This window comes from Geotrypetes seraphini, chromosome 1 (genome assembly GCF_902459505.1).
Source record: "Geotrypetes seraphini chromosome 1, aGeoSer1.1, whole genome shotgun sequence".
NCBI classification, from domain to species: domain Eukaryota; kingdom Metazoa; phylum Chordata; class Amphibia; order Gymnophiona; family Dermophiidae; genus Geotrypetes; species Geotrypetes seraphini.
Genome location: NC_047084.1, coordinates 292443544 through 292462591, shown reverse-complemented (window position 1 = coordinate 292462591; position 19048 = coordinate 292443544). Strand labels below are relative to the sequence as shown.

At 42.7% G+C, this 19048-nt stretch overlaps 1 protein-coding gene across 9 annotated transcripts in view; it reads left to right on the top strand.

Annotated features, from left to right (window-relative positions):
* Nucleotides 1-19048, top strand: part of EXOC6B (exocyst complex component 6B) — a 920925-nt gene that overhangs the window by 592898 nt on the left and 308979 nt on the right. For 5 of the 9 annotated variants that reach the window (XR_004540231.1, XM_033953524.1, XM_033953502.1 and 2 more), the window contains one exon: nucleotides 10200-10229. The exons of the other annotated variants lie outside the window; for them this stretch is intronic. Coding sequence is in view for 4 of the 5 variants with exons in the window: in XM_033953524.1 (XP_033809415.1) it covers nucleotides 10200-10229 (30 nt within the window). In the remaining variant the exon portion in view is untranslated. The remainder of the gene's footprint in view (nucleotides 1-10199; nucleotides 10230-19048) is intronic. 9 annotated transcript variants of the gene reach the window in all.

The window sequence follows — 19048 nt, the reverse complement described above, 5'->3', positions numbered from 1 at the left end:
TTACGTAGCTCAAGCAACTATTGTGCCTGCTTGGAGAGGAGCAGACTTTACTCTGCAGCTGGCAGGTGAATCCTTTGGGGACCTGTACAGCCTGCCTGCTGAAGATTTATGTAGCTCAGGGTTTTGGACCCTCAGCATTTGTTCACTTCCTTGACTCAGTCAAGAGTTTGAGCGCAGGCTGTAGGCATCAATAATGTTCCTCAGGGTGCTTACTGTGCCTGCTGCGGTTTGGCGCACCCCCCCCCTCCCCTCATTCTTTAGTATTCATTGTGATCCGGGGGTGGAAGCTTAGTCTGGCTAAGGACCGACTGGCAGCACAAAAATCTCAGTGTGACAGCTTACCAGGGGCTTGAGGCAGAAAATCCCTCCAGATCCAACTACTCTTTCAGGGAACTGAAGCAGGCTGCAGCACCATTTCCCCAACACATGGTCTGTGAGTACAGGCTGTGACAGGTACAAGTACAGGTATCAAACACAAGGCCCATGGGCTGAATCCTGCCCACTTAGCCATTTTATGTGGCCTGTGGTGCGATGCAGTGTTTTCATTGTCGACCCCAGGGGTTTTATCTTCTAGCCGGCTCCATCCTCCTCATTTCTGCAGTGTGCACAAAGCCACAGGTGGCGGCTCCTCACGCGTCCTGCGCCTCATCCGGAAGTATTCCCTCTGATGTTGCGACGTCAGAGAGAAGGATGTATGGCAGAAAGTGAAAGAGAGAAAAACAGCAAATAAACACAGTTAAGAGCACAGACAGAAGGAAGTGCAGCCAGAGACTGTGAAAAAAGGTTTGAAAACCAAAATCACCAGACAATAAAGGTAGGGGAAATTATTTTATTTTCAATTTACTCCCTCTTCTACGAAACTGCGTTAGCAGTTTCTAGCGCGGGGAGCCATGCTGCTCCCAACGCTTATAGGAACTCTATGAGCATTGGGAGTGGTGCGGGCCATTCAGCATGGTTCCTCTGAGCTAAAAACTGCTAGCGTGGTTTCATAGAAGAGGGGGTTAGTGATTGAATTGTGTCAATTTTGAGAATTTACATCTGCTGTCTATATTTCCGTTTGGAAAATCCAGACCCCTAGACCTGCACCCCAGGCCTACCCAGTTCCCCCCATCACACCCCAGTCCCACTCCCAATCCTGCCCAGGCCCCCACTGCCTGCTCTCGTCAGGCAGGACATCTCCGCATGTGCAGATGTCCTCCTGCCCGACACGATGTGGAGGAAAGCTTTTCAAAACCCGGACAAAGTTCTAGGTTTTGAAAAGCCATCCGGACCCCTGGACATGTCCTCAAAAGGAGTACATGTCCAGGGAAATCTGGACGTCTGGTAACCCTAATCTTTAGCATGAGGAAAAAAAAATCATTTTAAGTTGTCAGTCTCTGTTCGGGTCAAGCATACAAATATTAAAAAGTGTAGAAAACGTAGGGTCTGAGTTTGGATTTGACAGATTTTCTTCAGTGTTTAGACTGTATTTCAAAAGAAGTTACCTGAATTGTTTCTTCCCTTTTCTTCACCTGAGGCCTTTCCTCTGCTGCATTGTCTGTTTGTGGTGTCACTTTCTGTAGATGGATGATGCAACTCAGAAAAGGCCCTTCCAGGGCTGGCTGCAAGTAGCCTGTTCATTGCGCTGCCTCTGCTGGCCAGCCACTTCTGCTGCTTTGGAAGAGCCTGTGGGTAGAGGAGATGCTGGATCCACTTGTGAGGGGGAGGTCGTTCGGAGAGAATGAGAGAGGCCAGACTCGGGGGTGGGGGGGAGGAGGAGGTAAGTAGACATGGATGCTGGAGGGATGGGGGAGAGAGAAAGTGACCCAGACCAGAAAGTAGTGTTGGAAAGTAGGTAGGGATGCTTAATCAGTGGTGAGAGGGAGAGAGAGATGCCAGACCATGGGTACCTGGGTAGGGATTCAGGGTGAGAGGTGCTGGTGGGTTGGTGGAATGAGGTGAGAGAATATGGATGCTGGACCTACAAGTGGGGTTGGGTGAAATGGTATAGAGTGAAGGAGAGGAGTGAACTAGACTAGAAAGGGGAGGAGGCCATTAGAAGTTGAGAGATGCCAGACTATGGGGGCCAAGGAGGAGATTCAGATTGCAAGTGAGAAGGGTGAGATTTAGAGGGCAATAGAACTTGCAGTTGTCGTGAAAGGGAACTGAGGGACCTATAGCCTGAGAAAGGAAAAGGCAGGAAGGAATTTCAGGCCTTAGGATGAGGAAATTCTATAGATAACTCTATAAATAAATGTTGCAGAATTTTGCACAGGATTTTCAACACTTTTGTGCAGAATTTCACCAGGGGTATCATCAGACTGGTTGTGAGTAACGGGGGCCAGCGATGTCTCTTCCAGTGAGGGGAAGCCGCTGGGATGGTGAAGTCCAGTCGAGAGGTGCCGGGTCCCAGGACTGCTCTGAACTTGGACTCCTGGGACCCGGAGCTTTCCTGCCGAACCGAACCTGCTAGAGGCTGTCCCAACCCGGGGCTGAGGAAGAAGCTCCTCCCTGCCACCAAGACCTTGCTGAACTGCATCTTCCGGAGAGAACGCAACTTTGAAGATCCATGGCCATTCTTACTGAGACTGGATATTCTCATTTCTGTGATATGTGTCCTCATTATGTTGTTAATTGTGATGGCAGTTCTTCAGCAGAGCAGGAGGTCCCCACTATATTCCCTTGCTGAGCCATGTCCTGAAGACTGGATGTATTACCAGAGACAGTGTTACTTCTTCTCCGAGACTGAAGCTGATTGGGAAACAAGCAGAAACTTCTGTTTCTCTTATTACACTTGTTTGCTTTTGATAAACAACCAGAAGGAAATGAACTTTATAACAACCCAAATATGGATTGGGCTTCACAAGACAGAGAAGGAGATTCTGTGGCTGAATGCCATTGTTTTTGACAACCAAATGTTTGAAGTGCATGGCAAAGGGGAGTTCCTCTGCATTCAGTCTAAAGTTGCTGCCTTCTCTAACAGCATCATTCTTAAAAGCTGGATCTTTCAGAAGGAGCCCTATGAAAGGGAGGATAACTTTAATTAGGTCATCTAGGATGCTAAATGGATGTCTAAGGATGCTCATTCAAGAGTATGTTTGTACTTTATAAGACTCGCCTAGTGCTGATTCTTTCTTATAGAATAAGAACATAAGTATCCATCAAGCCCAGTATCCTGTTTCCAACCCTGGCGGATCAGGTTCAGCTATCCGGCAAGATCCTGTAAAAAACATAGACACATAGAAACATGACAGCAGATAAGACCAAATGGCTCATCCAGTCTGCCCATCCACAGCATCACCCATCTCCTCTTCTCCCTAAGAGATCCACATGCCTGTCTCTTGCTTTATTGAATTCAGACACAGTGTTTAGCACAATCTTTGCCCTACCACCTCTACTGCAAGACTACCATGTCTGCTAATCCAGAAAAATTGAACTAGACTCATCTCACTGTACCCTATTGCCTTAGTCTTCTGTTCCTTGTTGTTAACTGTTATGTGTGTTACCATGTAACCCATTCTGAGCTCCTCGGGGAGGATGGGGATATAAATCGAACTAAATAAATATACAAATAGAAATGGTTTATTTTCTTCACTTTTTTTTTTATATATTTCTTTTTTTTACCAAAATTGTTTATTAGATTTTTAAGCAAAAAGACAACTGAGAACATAATGGAATAGGCACATTAAGCAGACTGCATTCCATTAAGACCGGGACATGTTTCCCCATAATTTGGACGCAGGCTATGTTTATTGTACCAAATATTTAATGCAGTTAATGATACCACCTTATTACAAACCAAGAGACCAAAGTGGTATCATTAACTGCATTAAATATTTGGTACAATAAACGTAGCCTGCATCTTGTACATATTAGTCTGCAGTTTTCTTTTTGCTTTTCGCTTGCCGTTTCTGCACTGCAGACCTTGTTGGATTTCTTTTGCTATTTGTCCCCATAATTTGGACCAGCAACTGCATATTCCAATATTCCTTAACCTTGGGGCAGGTCCACCAAATATGCCGGAAGGAGCTCACCTGTCCTCACCCCCTCCAACATTGATCAGAAAGAGCAACCCAAGGGAAATAGTTTCACAGGTGTCAAATACCAGCGATAATATAGTTTATACCTGTTTTCAAAAAGAGAGGAAATGATAGGTAAAGAAAAAAGGCTTCAATAATATCTACCCTACTCCTTGTCATTCAAGACTCTCCCTACTTCCTTCTCCCTTGCACTCCGATAAATATCCTCTGGAGCTTCCCGTAGGAGTAAAGCCTGATACAGGTGAGAAATCCCGCCCCGTCCAATCCCTCTCCACAAAGCCACCTCCAATTTGGTTTCCCCCAATATCAAATCCCAATATGCCCGTTGATGCAAAAAAGTGCTTAACTGCGTATATGGTAACACATCAGAGGGCAAAAGCCCATATTCATCTTGTAGCTGATCAAAGGGAAGCAAAGCGCCATCCTGCCAGCATTGATCAACCGTGCGCAGCCCTGCACGGACCCATCGATAGCGGATAGGGTCCTTTCCCCCTGGTACAAATCCCTCTAGTAGACTGAGAGGGGTCATTGCAAAATGTCTATGCTCCGGGAACATTTTCCGCCGCAGCTGGCACCAAGTATGTAAGATCACGCTCAAAAAAGGATTGGGCACCTTCAAATGGGACCGCAAGATGGAAACAGGAGCCCCAGGGAGTCTCCACAGAGAGATGTCACGCAAGCATGCCTGTTCCAAATGCATCCAGGGATGATACTCCTACCCAATCCATGCAACCACTTCCTGCAATAAGGCCGCTTGATAATAAAGATGGAAATTGGGAACTCCCATACCTCCCTGCTGTTTACGCTGACATAAAAGAGCTTGCCTTACCCTCGGGGGTTTACATTTCCAAATGTAAGCGAACACTTTGCGATTCAATGTATGAAAATATCCCATCGGTATTGCTATGGGTAAAGCCATAAAAAGAAATAAAAGCTTCGGAAGCAACATAATTTTAACGGCTGCTATTCAGCCCAACAACCTTATAGTAATACCTTCCCATCTGTCAAAATCTTGGAAAACTCGCTGTTGCAGTGGATAAAAGTTGACTGCGAATAAAGAATCAGGGCATGCCATCAACTGCACTCCCAAATACTTTAGAGATTTCCGAGCCCAACAGAAGGCAAACGGACCCTGGAGCTGCTGCACCTGTGAAGACGAGAGATTAAGAATTTCGGATTTGTCAATGTTCACCTGAAAACCGGAAACCCACCCATAGTCTTCCAAAGCCTGAATCAAATGTTGCAAAGAATCTCTGGGTTCCCACAGAAACAAAAGAATATCGTCTGCAAAAAGTAAAATCTTGTAAGACCGGTTGCCCACTTCCAATCCCTGAATATGCTCATGCTACCTAATTAAACATGCAAAAGGCTCCATGGCTAAGGCAAACAGCAGTGGTGATAAGGGGCAGCCCTGCCGTGTTCCCCGACCTAATTCAACTAGGTCTGTTAAAAACCCATTGATCTTAAAGCTGGATAAGGGATCCGTATACAACAAGCGAAGCCAGGAGAGAAACTTAGCATTTAAGCAAGACACCAAACAGAAAGCCCCACTGCACCCGATCGAAAGCTTTCTCAGCATCCAGGGAAAGCAGAATTGCCGAGATTTATATTGCTGCGCATGCCAAATCAAATGCAGGGCAGTTTTAATGTTATCAAAGGCTTGATGCTTGCAAAAAAAGCCCACCTGATCAACCTGTATCAGAGTTGGTAACACTCTCTGCAATCGCTGAGCCAGAATTTTTGTGAAAATTTTATAGTCAGAATTCAATAGCGAAATGGGCTGGTAAGAACCACAATCCTAACTATTCTTATTTGGTTTCAAAAGCAATGTCATGGCCGCCAAGCACCAGGAAGCAGGTAAGAGGGTTTCCTCTTCCAGAGTATTAAAGACACGAACCAACACTAGGGCAATAATTCCCTGAAACCGCTTATAAAAAGCATTTGTAAAACCATCCAGCCTCGGTGCCGAGCCCACCGGTAAGACCTCAATCGCCTCCCGGACTTCCTCTAAAGTAATGGGTAGTGAAAGCTGAGAGGCCTCCCTGCCAGCCAAAGAGGGCAGCTGCACCCAGTCAAGAAATCCCTCAATCTCTTCAGCCCGCCACATTTTTTAATATTTTGTATTTGTGTTTTCTTCAATTCTGCTAGCAGTAGGAGCTGACCAGAAAGAGGACTTAGGTATAAAAGTGCCTTTTGTTAGTTTCATACCCAGTTCTTGAAATGTGGAAGTTTCTGAACTTTGGAAAGTTACGCTTGATCATGGAAATGGATCATCAGCTGTTTGGAGTCTCATGGCTTCAGTAATCTTTCAGGAAGAGAGCTAAGAGAACAGGAAAAGAAATCTTAAATATTTATCTTTTAGTTCACCTGCACTTTTGGTGACATGGGTTGATCTGTACTTATAGTTTAAGTATGTATACTAGAAGGTGCTTAGGAGACTGTGTAGTTGGTAACTCTGCTGTCTGTGTACAATGAAGTGTCAGTGTGGAAAATGATTAAAAAACTTTAATTAGAATAGGTTGACCAAATACAACTGAGTTGGGCTGTGTGATGTGACGTGACACTTTCTGATTTCTCACAAGTGGAATGATAATTCAGTGAGTAATAAACTCACTTCAGTGGGAAATCCCAGTATCCCCTGGCTTCTACATATATATGGTGCTTAACATTGCTTGTGGGAATTTGGTCACATGCACCATTTAATTGAATAACAAACCAATTAGTGCTGATAAGTGAGTACTAATTGACAGCAATTAGAATGTATGCACGCATCTATTCTATAAAGATTCATATGTAAATTTTACTACTTGGATCTGAAAGGTAGGAGGGGCATGGGCATAGCATGGATGGGTCATAAGCATTGCAAGAATTTACACATACTGCCTGATCCACAGCTAATTTAGGTGTGGGGATTTACACCAGGATTCATTTGGTATAAATCATTGTGCCTAAACATTAGGCGTGGTCCCTGGCACTAGGCAGTATTCTATAATTGGCGCCCGACTTGGAGCACCGTTTATAGAATAGCACTTAGCACTCATTTTTTCAGCACTATGTATAGAATGTTGTCCTATATGTCTTAACACCTGGGGGAATTTTGTGCTATCTCATTTCACATTTCCTGTGCAACAGGATGCAATACAAGAGGTGCTCTATAATTTTAATTTTTAGCATCATCAGCAACGTGGCACACAGAACACCCCGTTGGGAGAAGGCCGCAAAGCAGCTTGTCTAGATTGCTGCCAACGCTGCCGTTTGCAAGAAGGTATTTCGGTCTCTAAGTCAGCAGGATTTGGATGGGAGGGAGCGATGGAAGGGTCAGCGGGGGTGTGCACGATGAGGTGCAATGGAAGATTTTCAAAGAGAAACTGAAGCAGCAGTACTGATATCGAGAAGTAGATCTGACGATGAAGGTGCAGTCAGTACAGTGGCCTTGTGACAAGAAGCTCTGCCTACCCATCCTAACCACCCCAACTGTTCCAGGTTTGCAAACCAAAAATCTGCAGTTACTTACCATGTTTCCCCGAAAATAAGATCTAGTGCAATTTTTGGGCCCAAAATTAATATGACTTATTTTCATGGAAACACAGTAAGATTACATCCTGATCATTGTTCCTAGAGAGGTTCAGAGGAAAGCAAGATAATTCTTTATTTACCTGCAATTTCTTATTCAATATTTATGTACAGGGTACCACAAAAATACTCCTTGATTTTTAAATGGTTACAGAACCAAAATTTATTGGAATATTCTTTCACCTTTGAGGCTACTGTTTCATCAACTCATAAAGTTTCATATGGTATCTGTTGATTACAAACACTCGATGTGCGCCCCACCTGTTACTCGGCAAACATTGATGTGATAATCGAGTTCAGACCAGACTCTCAAAAGCATATCCGACGTGATCGCGTTTATAGCTTCATTGATACAGTCCTGCAGATCATCCATAGTTGTGGGTAGTGGAGGTACGTGCACTCTGTCTTTCACATACACCCAAAGGAAAAAGTCACAAACAGTAATGTCCGGTGATCTCGGGGGCCACTTGAGGAACACCTGGTCATTTTGTTGCGTTGCATTGTCTGAAGGTTGTAGCTTCTGCACCAGTTGCAGCTTATAAGGGTGAAAGTGCAAGCGATTGTGTAAGATCTTGCTAACTTTTTGGGACTTGTATTTGCTGTCATCTTATTTATAAACATGTTTCAATAAGTTCTGATTTTGTAACCATTTCAAATCAAGGAGTGTTTTTGTGGGCACCCTGTATAGCGATTAAGAAATACTTGGGACCAGTTTAAAACAATTAGTGTGGCTGTAGAAGTAGGCAAGTTTTTATCTCTGTATGTAGCCTTGTTTACTAAGCTTTAATGGCATTGACTGAACAAATCAATTTAGTCTGTGGAACCTTTATGTATTAAAACCTGTGTCAAATAAGAGATTGTCCTGCACATATTGAACCGGTTTCCAGTTGCGGTCAGCATTTCTTGTGTCCAAACAATTGAGTTATCCAATCATGGATTAGCTGGGTCTGAGTATATTATTTTGGTTCTTTGGTTGGGTGAGTTACTGTAAAGGTACATTGGCAAGGTCATGGCTGAGAGTCCTGGACTTGAAGCCCTTTAAGAGATGTGAATCAGCACCTCCAATGATTGTCAGATTAACAAAGCAAGGAAGGTCACTTGCTTTTTTTGTTTTGTTAAATTTCCTTTAATCCTCTGTGAGTCTTGTATCTTGATAACCTCCTTTGAAAGTTAATCACAAGGTCAGAAGGTTACTGTGACCTGGGAAGGGAAGTCATCATTCAGTGTTCATAGAGAACTGTCTCAAGAAGTTTAGAACAGACCTTTTTGCTAAAAAGGGAGGGGGAGGTTTCCTTTCTGTGCTTGTTTTTTTGTCAGATGATAAGTACAGATTTATTTTGGTGCAATGTAATCTTAAGCTTCTTGGCTAGGATAGTTTGCTTAGTGCCGTATAAAGCACATCAGTAGTTTTCTTTTCATTCTTTTAAAATTTTCTGTTGTAATCATCCAAGGGATATTGCTGATTTTGTTTCTCAGAATATATGAAGGATTCCCTGTAATGTCACAGGGAAGTCTTCTATACTATGCTTCCATTCCTCCAGAGAGAAATGGTTTGGTGGCCGTGTTAGTCCATTCTTCAAGGTAATATGTAGAAATAAAATCATAACGGAAAAAAAGAATAGCTTTTTTATTGGACTAACTTAATGTAGTTTATGATTAGCTTTTGAAAGTAAACCCATTTCTGATCTGAGGAAGAAGGGTTTACCTTTGAAAGCTAATCATAAACTGCATTAAGTTAGTCCAATAAAAAAATAGTGAGGGGGGAGGGGGGGTTATTTTACTATTACATATTCTATAAGATATTTGATTATATGGTGGGAAGGGGGGGTGATAAGAGTTTATGTTTTGTACCAATGATGATTATTAAGTGATGTATTTATTGTTAATTTGTTTGAACATATGTCACACTTACTGTAAGTTTGAAAATGAATAAAGAAATTTTAAAAAAAAGAAGCTATTTTTTCCTGTGTTTTATTTCTACATATTCCTCCAGAGTGGAAAGGAATACTCTTTTGTAAGATGCTTTTCACGGATTCTCAGCATCAGAGATCATGGAAAATTATAAATTTATGAGAATAGCCCTTATGCCTATATAATTTTTCAAATATTGTATGTCAAAGCAAACAAGTCTTTGATTTTAACCTAGATAATTGTGTGTGAGGTTTGTTCTAAGAGATTGTCTTAGTTCAAGTGACACAAACAGGCCCCTTCAGTTTTGCTTTTGATCCCCTTACATACAGTAATTGGCATGAGACGGCATTTGTCATACCACAAGGGGAGGCTCTCGTTGCACCTAATAACTTGTATTAGCTGCACATTCTATGAGCCTAGCTAAACTATAACCCTTACCTCACAGAAGGCCTGGCTAAAACATTTCTTTTTGTGGTGAAAATGTAGCCGCACATTGGGAGTTTGCTCACATGAAAAGCCTGAATTGAGCAATCTGATAACCCACTTCAGACTTTTATAGAAAATAAAGTCCTGACGATATGTGGTAACATACTGGCTATGGAAATTGTTTGAATTGGGCCTAAAGTGAAGTCTCGCAACATTTGTCCAGTGTTTTCTTATGCTTTTCATTGAATTTCACTGCATCTTCATCCTTAGGGTGGTATACATGTCCACGCCACAATGTCGGTGAGTAGGTTTGAAGTTTGCGTGTGTGGTGTGCATTCTTTCTGCTCTGTTTGCAATTTAAACATTACTGACTGCTTTGATCCAGACTTCCGCAAAACAGTTCCTTGCAGTGTGAAACTTGAAAAAACTTTCAGCTCAGCTACTAAATTTGCAGTCCCAGCACATTGAACTTGGCCTCTCTGGAGGACTTTGCAGTTCAGGGAATGGGACAGTATTAGAGAGCTTTTCACCTTTTGGTCACTGGTTCAAATCTGGATCAGTTCAGTAGTAACCCCCTCCCCCCCCCCATAAAAAAAATCTTACTATCTGAAAATGATTTATTGTTCTGTGCTAAACAAAGTAGTAATGTATGTGGGAGCTCTTTGAGATTGACCATCTCTGGGTTTTAAAACCAGGCTCTGGAACTTTGGGAGAATTCTCGCTGGTTCTCAGGGGCTTTGAGGCTCCCTTCATACACCACATAAAAAACCCCCAGAAATAAAAGAGAGAAAATATGACTATCAAAGAAAGAAACAACTTACTTCTTCTTCATCTCTCTCTCTTTAACCTACAGGGCATGGAGAGCCAAAGCTTCAGCTTTTGCAAACCCTCTCCCATGCTGCTACATGGAGGGTGGGGTTAAGAGCAGGACCCAGGGACCTAGTTCTATCGTCCCTCCCTACCACTTTTCCAATGCCCATGTGGGCATAAACAAAATGTTCTCAGTTATGAATGACTTCTCATTCCAGTTCCTAATGTCCACAATTTGTCATTAATAGGCGTAATGACTGGCATTCACAGTACAGAAATCTAAAATTGCTACAGCATGGGGGCTGAATTCCCCATACACCTTCTGGGATGCTACTTAAGAGCAGGGCTCAAGCTAATAGGGAGGTATGAGGACGTATATACTGCTTTTGTCACTGCCGTATATCCTCCAGGGCTAAAAAGAGGATGTAAGTGTGCAATACTGTCAACCTGCGAGCTAAAATTTAATCAAAAATAAATTAGATCTTAATCTCTGAATATTAGATTTCTGAATTTAGGATGACAACAAACAAGATTATGGAAAAATGATTTTTTTCTCACTTTCAATTGTCTATCTTGTTAAACAGCTTGAAAAGACTAGTACTGTATGTTGTTTGCTAGACGATCAAAGAAGAAAGAGTGTTGCACTCACAGAATTTCCCAGGTTGTCCTTCTGAAAGAAGATTTAACCCTTTTTGTATTATATAGCTTGTGTATTAAAATACAGAAATAATCCATGTAACCCCCTATAGGATAAATCTCAGGACTTGCATATATGAAATAGTTTCAAGTTTCAAGTTTATTAGGATTTTATATACCGCCTATCAAGGTTATCTAAGCGGTTTTTACAATCAGGTACTCAAGCATTTTCCCTATCTGTCCCGGTGGGCTCACAATCTATCTAACGTACCTGGAGGATTAAGTGACTTGCCCAGGGTCACAAGGAGCAGCGCGGGGTTTGAACCCACAACCCCAGGGTGCTGAGGCTGTAGATCCAACCACTGCGCCACACACTCCTCACTAAATAGTGTATGAAAGTTGTTTAAAAGTGCTTGCATAGATTTTCAGCTGCCTTAAACTGTATCTGCAGGGTTATAACATGCATGAATTTGGCCATATAAAATATGCATTTCAGAAGCATGGTGTGAACATGTGCATGTAACCTAATTTTTCAAAATATATTCATGTAGTTGGCCTGTAACCTGATGCTGTCATTTTGGAATAGGTAAAATTGTACATTTACTTTTGGCCACACCATTCAGTATTCAAACACAATTTACATGGACATCTTGTGTTAGAAATTAGTGTTTTCCATCAACAAACTGTATAAAGTTCTGAATATGCGTAGCTCTTCCTGTACATAGTAGTCTCCTCAGCAACTCTTGGAATCCTGAAGAAAAGAAACCCATAAACAGGCTTGGGAACCTGCGGAAAAGAAACCCACCCATGGCTGTTGTTGCATGGCTATTGGGAGTGGCCCCTTTGGCAATGAGGATAATACTGGTTTGCTCATTTGGAAATAAGTAGTGGCAAAGCCATCATGGACCAATGCAACACCTATTTCATATACATTTTCTAGCCTTGTGATGTGTGTTTATCATGGGCTATGCACAAAGAAATCCCACACTTATAAGCAAATTTATATTTAAAAAAAGGTTGCATTGCAAAATAAATAAATATAAATCTTATAGAGTAATATTTTCTCTTTCAGACAGTACTAGTTAGAAAAAGATTCAGGCAGACTCTTTTTTTATAATTGACTCTGAAAACTGTCAATTTTCAGCCCTTGTGTTAATGGTGCAAAATTTGAAAAAATGTTCATAATGATTTGCTGCAAATTTGACAGTGTAGTGTCCAGTGCAATGATAATCTATGCTAAAAATCTGAAGTCTGTATCTGCTTTTGCTCTGGAGCTATAGCAGCTGATAAACTGGTCAAAATCTGTCACAACAAACTGCAACAAGTTTTAAGGCACACTTTGAGCAAAATCTTTTTGTGAGCTTTTGCGTCTATAATGCTCAGACTAGTATCACTGAAACTAGCACAAAAAGTTGTGCTGGACTGTCAAAAATCAGTATTTTTCATTCATTATTGTCAGCTTTACAAGCAGCTAAAAATGACATTTTATTCACTGCTGTGTAAGTTGCTACCAGCACCCAGTAAAACAAGGGGGGCTAGCTCAGTGACTATTGCAGCTAAGAATCTGAGATTTTGTGAAACTTTTTTTTTTTTTAATGCTGTGCTAGTTCTGCATCTGCATACAAATTTTGAACTCAACAGAAAAAGAGGAGTCTTCCTTTGCCCAGCACAGTGAGAAGCAAAACAAAAGAAAGGCAAAGCCAATGTCACAAGGGATTTTATTGAAAGTTCCTATGGGAAGTCCCAACTAGGATCCTGGTTTCGGCAAAACACTGCCTTCCTCAGGGGATATACCAAACTGATAACAGGATATTACAGTGGTATCTCTATTTCAGGTAGTTCTTGAAAAAGACCTTTAGGAATGTATTGAAAGAAGTACTGACAGCCAAACTTCTAAAGAAACATGTCAAGAAACTCTCAGTAGACTGGATAGTAAGAGAGAATCTAGACAGAGGCAGAAAATAAATTTAGAAGGAAGACCAGGAAAGGGCAGAGAGAAGAAAAGGAGATACAAGATCGGGGGTTGAGATGGAGAAAAGGGGGAAGGAGACAGGGATACCATAGGAGGAAATGAGAAGGGAGAGATGCTAAAAACCATGGGGAGGGGGAGGGAAGAAGATGGATGCCAGACCAGTGGAGGGGAATGAGACAGAGATGCCAGACCATGGGGGAAGTGGAGGGAAGAAGATGAATGCCATGCATCCTACCCAAATACAAAATATGAATATTTAAGTTGGTGAGTTTCCCTAAGCCCTGCCAGCTGAAGACCTCTTCCTCTAGTCTGGCAACCAGAACTCTTCAAGCTCTGCAGCTGGTGGCAGCTCAGATACACTGCCGCTAGCTGCAGAGCTTGGAGATTTCTGGCTGTCAGATCAGAGGAGGTGGTATTCAACTGGCAGGGTTTGGGGATCTCCACCATCCAGAACAAGGAAGGTGGCTAATTTTTGGTGGGCCTGGGCCTGAGATAAAGATGTGCATATCTGTTTTTATTTCTCCAGTGTTGTAATACTTGCTGAGTTTAATTTCTTGGGGTTCCCAGTTCTCTTGTTCTGTATTTGGTAAAGATCTGACTGCATTTTGTGTGTGAAGAAGTCATTTCAAGTTGTTTTATGTGTAGTAATAATGGGAGGTAGGGATATCAGGGGGAGGGTGCAGAGAGGAGAGGGGATCAGTGACCCCCTCCTTAATTTATGCCCTGGGTCCAGATAAATTGTGAGCTGCTGGGACAGAAAGGAGAAAATGCCTGAGTACTTGAATAAATTAATGTAAACTGTTCTGAGCTCCCCTGGGAGAACGGTATAGAAAAATGAATAAATAAATAATGCAGGGACATGCACGCCTTAGCAAGAGCGCCTTTGTGAAGGGCCTCAAGAAGGGCAGTCACCACACCCAAAGGCACCAAGGAAGGGCAATCAAGGTAAGGAAGCCAACAAATAACACAACTAAATAGCCAAACAAGTACATAAAAGCAAAAACAAAGCAGACACAGAGGGGCACATACATAAGTAACAGCAGCAGGACACACTCAAACTGCCATCCTAAGCTTAGGAACACCAACCAACACAGAGCACCACAACACTAGTCAACACTAGACAAACACAGACAGCAATGGAAGCAGAGGGAATTCAGAAGATGAGCTTTCCAGTGTTCTGCACAGTCTGTCATATGTATGACTACCTCCCCTTGGGGAAGCAGTCATATGTATGCGGTCGGTGTCAGGAGCTGCAAAGCTTGAAGAAGGAAGTCGGGCAACTGAAGGACAGGATACATGAACTGGAAGGACTTTACATCACAGAAGACCCACTTAGGACAGCGGAGGACTTCATGAGAAGGAGACACATTGAGGAAGAAGTCAGAGAACTCGAGGAATTCATCGAGGAGGCCTACAGGAGGAGGGTGGAAGAACGCGAACATCAGAGGAAAGATGAAGACACACCAACATGGAAGGGAGAACAAGTGGAAGATGACTCCAAGGAAGAAACCCACAGAGGAATCCCACAGGAAGGAGAGGAATGGTCTAGTCGATGCCCAGAAGAACCAGCTAAGCACACCGAGGACATAGAAGAAGAAGCACCGAAACACTCCAAGGACATAGACTTGCGACCGGAGCAAAAACTAAAGAAGGGAAAGTCTGCGATCCTAGTGGGAGACTTAATCCTTAGGCAAGTAGACAGCCACATAGCAGGTGGGAGAGAGGATCGACTGGTGACCTGCCTCCCAGGAGCGAGAACAAAGGACATCGTGGACAAAATTGGAAAGATCCTAGACGGAAGAGACTACAGTAATGATCCACATCAGGACAAATGATGTCAGCAGGAGGGACTACAGTAGACGTGCACTGATAGAACAGTTCAAGATTCTGGGAAGGAAGCTGAAGATGAGGACTCAGAAGATAGCATTTTCAGAAATCCTACCAGTACCAAGGGCAGATGTGAAGAGACAGATGGAACTACAATCAATAAATGCATGGATGAGGAGATGGTGTGAAGAACTGGACAACGTTTTGGGGCAAGAGCAAGCTCTTCAGGAGAGATGGACTGCACCTGAGCACGGCGGGAACTAGACTTCTAGCAAACAACATCAGGAGAGAAATAGAACAGGCTTTAAACTAAGAAGAAGGGGAAAGCTGACAGTTGACCAAGTGTCGACGATTCAGAAGAAGGTATCCCGTGAAGATACTAAGTGGGAAAAATGCTGGGAAGAAACAACGGGCAAAACACAGGAGTTGACTGATCCAGAAGAGGAGGATAAGAGGATTGTAGCACAGGAGAAGAAAATAAAGATCGAAGCACAGGGAAAAGAAACAAAGACAAAAAAATACCAGGACTTAAATTGCATAAATACTAATGCAAGGAACAAAATGGGGGAATTAGAAGTCATGGCCAAAACTGAGAACCTAGATATCATTGGGGTCTCCAAAACATGGTGGAATGAAGAAAACAAATGGTACATAGCACTGCTGGGTAAAAACTCTATCGTGAGGTCAGGTCAGAAAGGAGGAGGAATAGCCCTATACATAAAAGAAAGCATACACTCGACCAGAGTGTTCACAGCAGTGACGACCAACAAATTGGAATCACTATGGGTTAAAATACCAGGAAGGAAAGGGCCCGAGATAAAGATGGGCCTGTACTATCGTCCACCTGGGCAAACCGAAGCTACCGATGAAGAAATGGAAGCCGAGATGAAACGAGAATGCAAAGGTGGTAACACGATTATTATGGGAGACTTCAACTATCCCGGGATAGAATGGAGTCTTGGAAACTCAAAATGCGCTAGGGAGACCGGATTTCTGGAGGCTATACAGGACGGCTTCATGGATCAGCTTGTCAGAGAACCGACAAGAGGGAATGCCACTCTGTGGGCTAAGAGGACCTGCAAAGGAAGTGGAAGTAGTGGGACCGTTGGGAAACAGCGATCACAATATGATCAAGTTCAAAGTTGAAGTAGGAATACCGAAGGAAAAGAGAACCACAGCGACAACTTTTAACTTCAAGAAAGGTAACTACGAAGCGATGAGGGTAATGGTAAGGAAAAAACTAAGGAACAGCTCAAAGAAATGGCAGACTGTAGAGCAAGCCTGGTCTTTATTGAAGGACATGGTGAGCGAGGGTCAAAATCTTCCCAGATTCAGAAAAGGGTGCAAAAAGAGCCAAACAAAAGACCCGTCTTGGATAGCTAAAGAAGTAAAGAAAGCAATAGGAGATAAGAAAAATTCATTCCGGAAATGAAAAAAGGACAAAACTGGGGAGAACTGGAAAGAGCACAGGACGCATCACAAAGAATGTCACCGCGTGGTTAGAAGAGTAAAAAGAGAATATGAAGAGAGGCTAGCCAGGGAAGCACAAAATTTCAAACCATTCATCATTCATGTTAAATGGAAGCAGCCTGCTAGGGAGGAGGTGGGTCCACTGGATGACAGAGATAGGAAGGGAGTGGTGAAGGAGGAGAAAGAAGTGGCAGAAAGACTAAACATGTTCTTTTCATCAGTGTTTACAAAAGAGGACACATCCAACATACCGGAACCAGAACAAATCTTCAGAGAAGACCAAGCAGAAAAATTAACATCCATGGAAGTAAGCCTCGAAAGACGTACACAGGCAGATAGAAAAATTAAAAACTGACAAATCACCGGGCCCGGACGGATTCCACCCTAGGGTACTGAAAGAACTAAAGGAGAAAATAGCAGAACTACTACAGCAAATCTGTAATCTATCCCTGAAAACAAGTGTGATCCCAGAGGATTGGAAGATAGCCAATGTTACCCCCATCTTTAAAATGGGATCAAGAGGTGACCCGGGGAACTACAGACTGGTAAGTCTGACCTCGCTTCTGGGGAAAATGGCGGAAGCATTGATAAAAGGTAGCATCGAGGAGCATCTAGAAAGTAACAAACTTATGATAATAAGCCAACATGGCTTCTGCAAGGGAAGATCGTGCCTGACGAACTTATTGTACTTCTTCGAAGGAATTAACAAACAGATTGACAAAGGGGACCCCATAGACATCGTATACTTAGACTTCCAAAAAGCCTTTGACAAGTTACCCCATGAACGCCTACTTCGGAAACTGATGAAGAACAATGGTGTGGAAGGAGACGTACACAGATGGATCAGGAATTGGTTGGCAGGTAGGAAGCAGAGGGTAGGAGTGAAGGGCCACTACTCGGACTGGAGGAGGGTCACGAGTGGTGTTCCATAGGGGTCGGTGCTTGGATCGCTGCTATTCAATGTATTTATAAATGATCTAAAAACAGGGACGAAGTGTGAAATAATAAAATTTGCAGATGACACCAAACTATTTAATGGGGCTAGGACTAAAGAAGACTGCAAAGATTTACAAAGGGACCTGAACAAACTAGGGGAGTGGGCGACGAGATGGCAGATGAAGTTTAATGTAGAAAAATGTAAAGTCTTGCACGTAGGAAACAGAAACACGAGGTACAGCTACACGATAGGAGGGCTCTCATTGAGTGTGAGTACCCAAGAAAGGGACTTGGGGGTAATAGTGGACAAGACAATGAAGCCGTCGGCACAGTGCGCAGCGGCCGATAAGAAAGCAAATAGAATGCTAGGTATAATCAAGAAGCGTATTACAACCAGAACGAAAGAAGTTATCCTGCCGTTGTATCGGGCGATGGTGCACCCGCATCTGGAGTACTGCGCACAATATTGGTCACCGTACCTAAAGAAAGATATGGCGATACTTGAGAGTTTCAGAAGAGAGCGACACATTTGCTAAAACTTATGGAAAACCTTTCATATGCTGAAAGATTGGAGAAACTGGGGCTCTTTTCCCTGGAGAAGTGGAGACTTAGAGGGAATATGATAGAGACTTACAAGATCATGAAGGGCATAGAGAAAGTGGAGAGGGACAGATTCTTCAAACTTTCAAAAACTACAAGAACCAATGCTAGGAAGTTCTTCTTCACCCAGAGGGTGGTGGACACCTGGAATGCGCTTCCAAAGGGCGTGATAGGACACGGTACAGTATTGGAGTTCAAGAAGGGATTGGACAATTTTCTGAAGGAAAAGGGGATAGAAGGGTATAGATAGAGGGTCACTATACAGGTCCTGGACCTGATGGGCCACCGCATGAGCACACAGCTGGGCATGATGGACCTCTGGTCTGACCCAGCAGAGGCACTGCTTATGTTCTTATGTTCAGTCAAATCATCCATGATATCAAGCAGACTAATTTGTGGATTCATATATATTTGTATTACTAACATTAAATTTAGGTGTTTCCACACAGTCACTTAAAACCTGTGAATCTTTGGGTAATCCTACATAAAATGCCCACATTTAATATATCCTCCAAATATAGGCATACCTATCTTTTTTTTTTTTTTGCTCTCAGTGGAGAGGAATATACATACAATTTAAGAACTTAAAATAAAGTTCTTGCAATTCACTACTTTTCCACCAAATCTTTCCCTCCTATCATCCTTTTTTGGAATGCATCTTCGTAATCCACCCCTAGTTCCTGCTGCCATTTGTCCACTCAATAGATTATGGGTTTTTGTCTGGCTTGCTACCTATGTGAACCACAGTGTGCCAAAGTTTGAAAACCACTGTCTTCGGTGCTAGTGATACTGAGAACCTTGAAAATTAGCTGCTATTTAATGGGCCCTTGATGCATCATGGAATTAATCAGTATGTATAGTAATTACG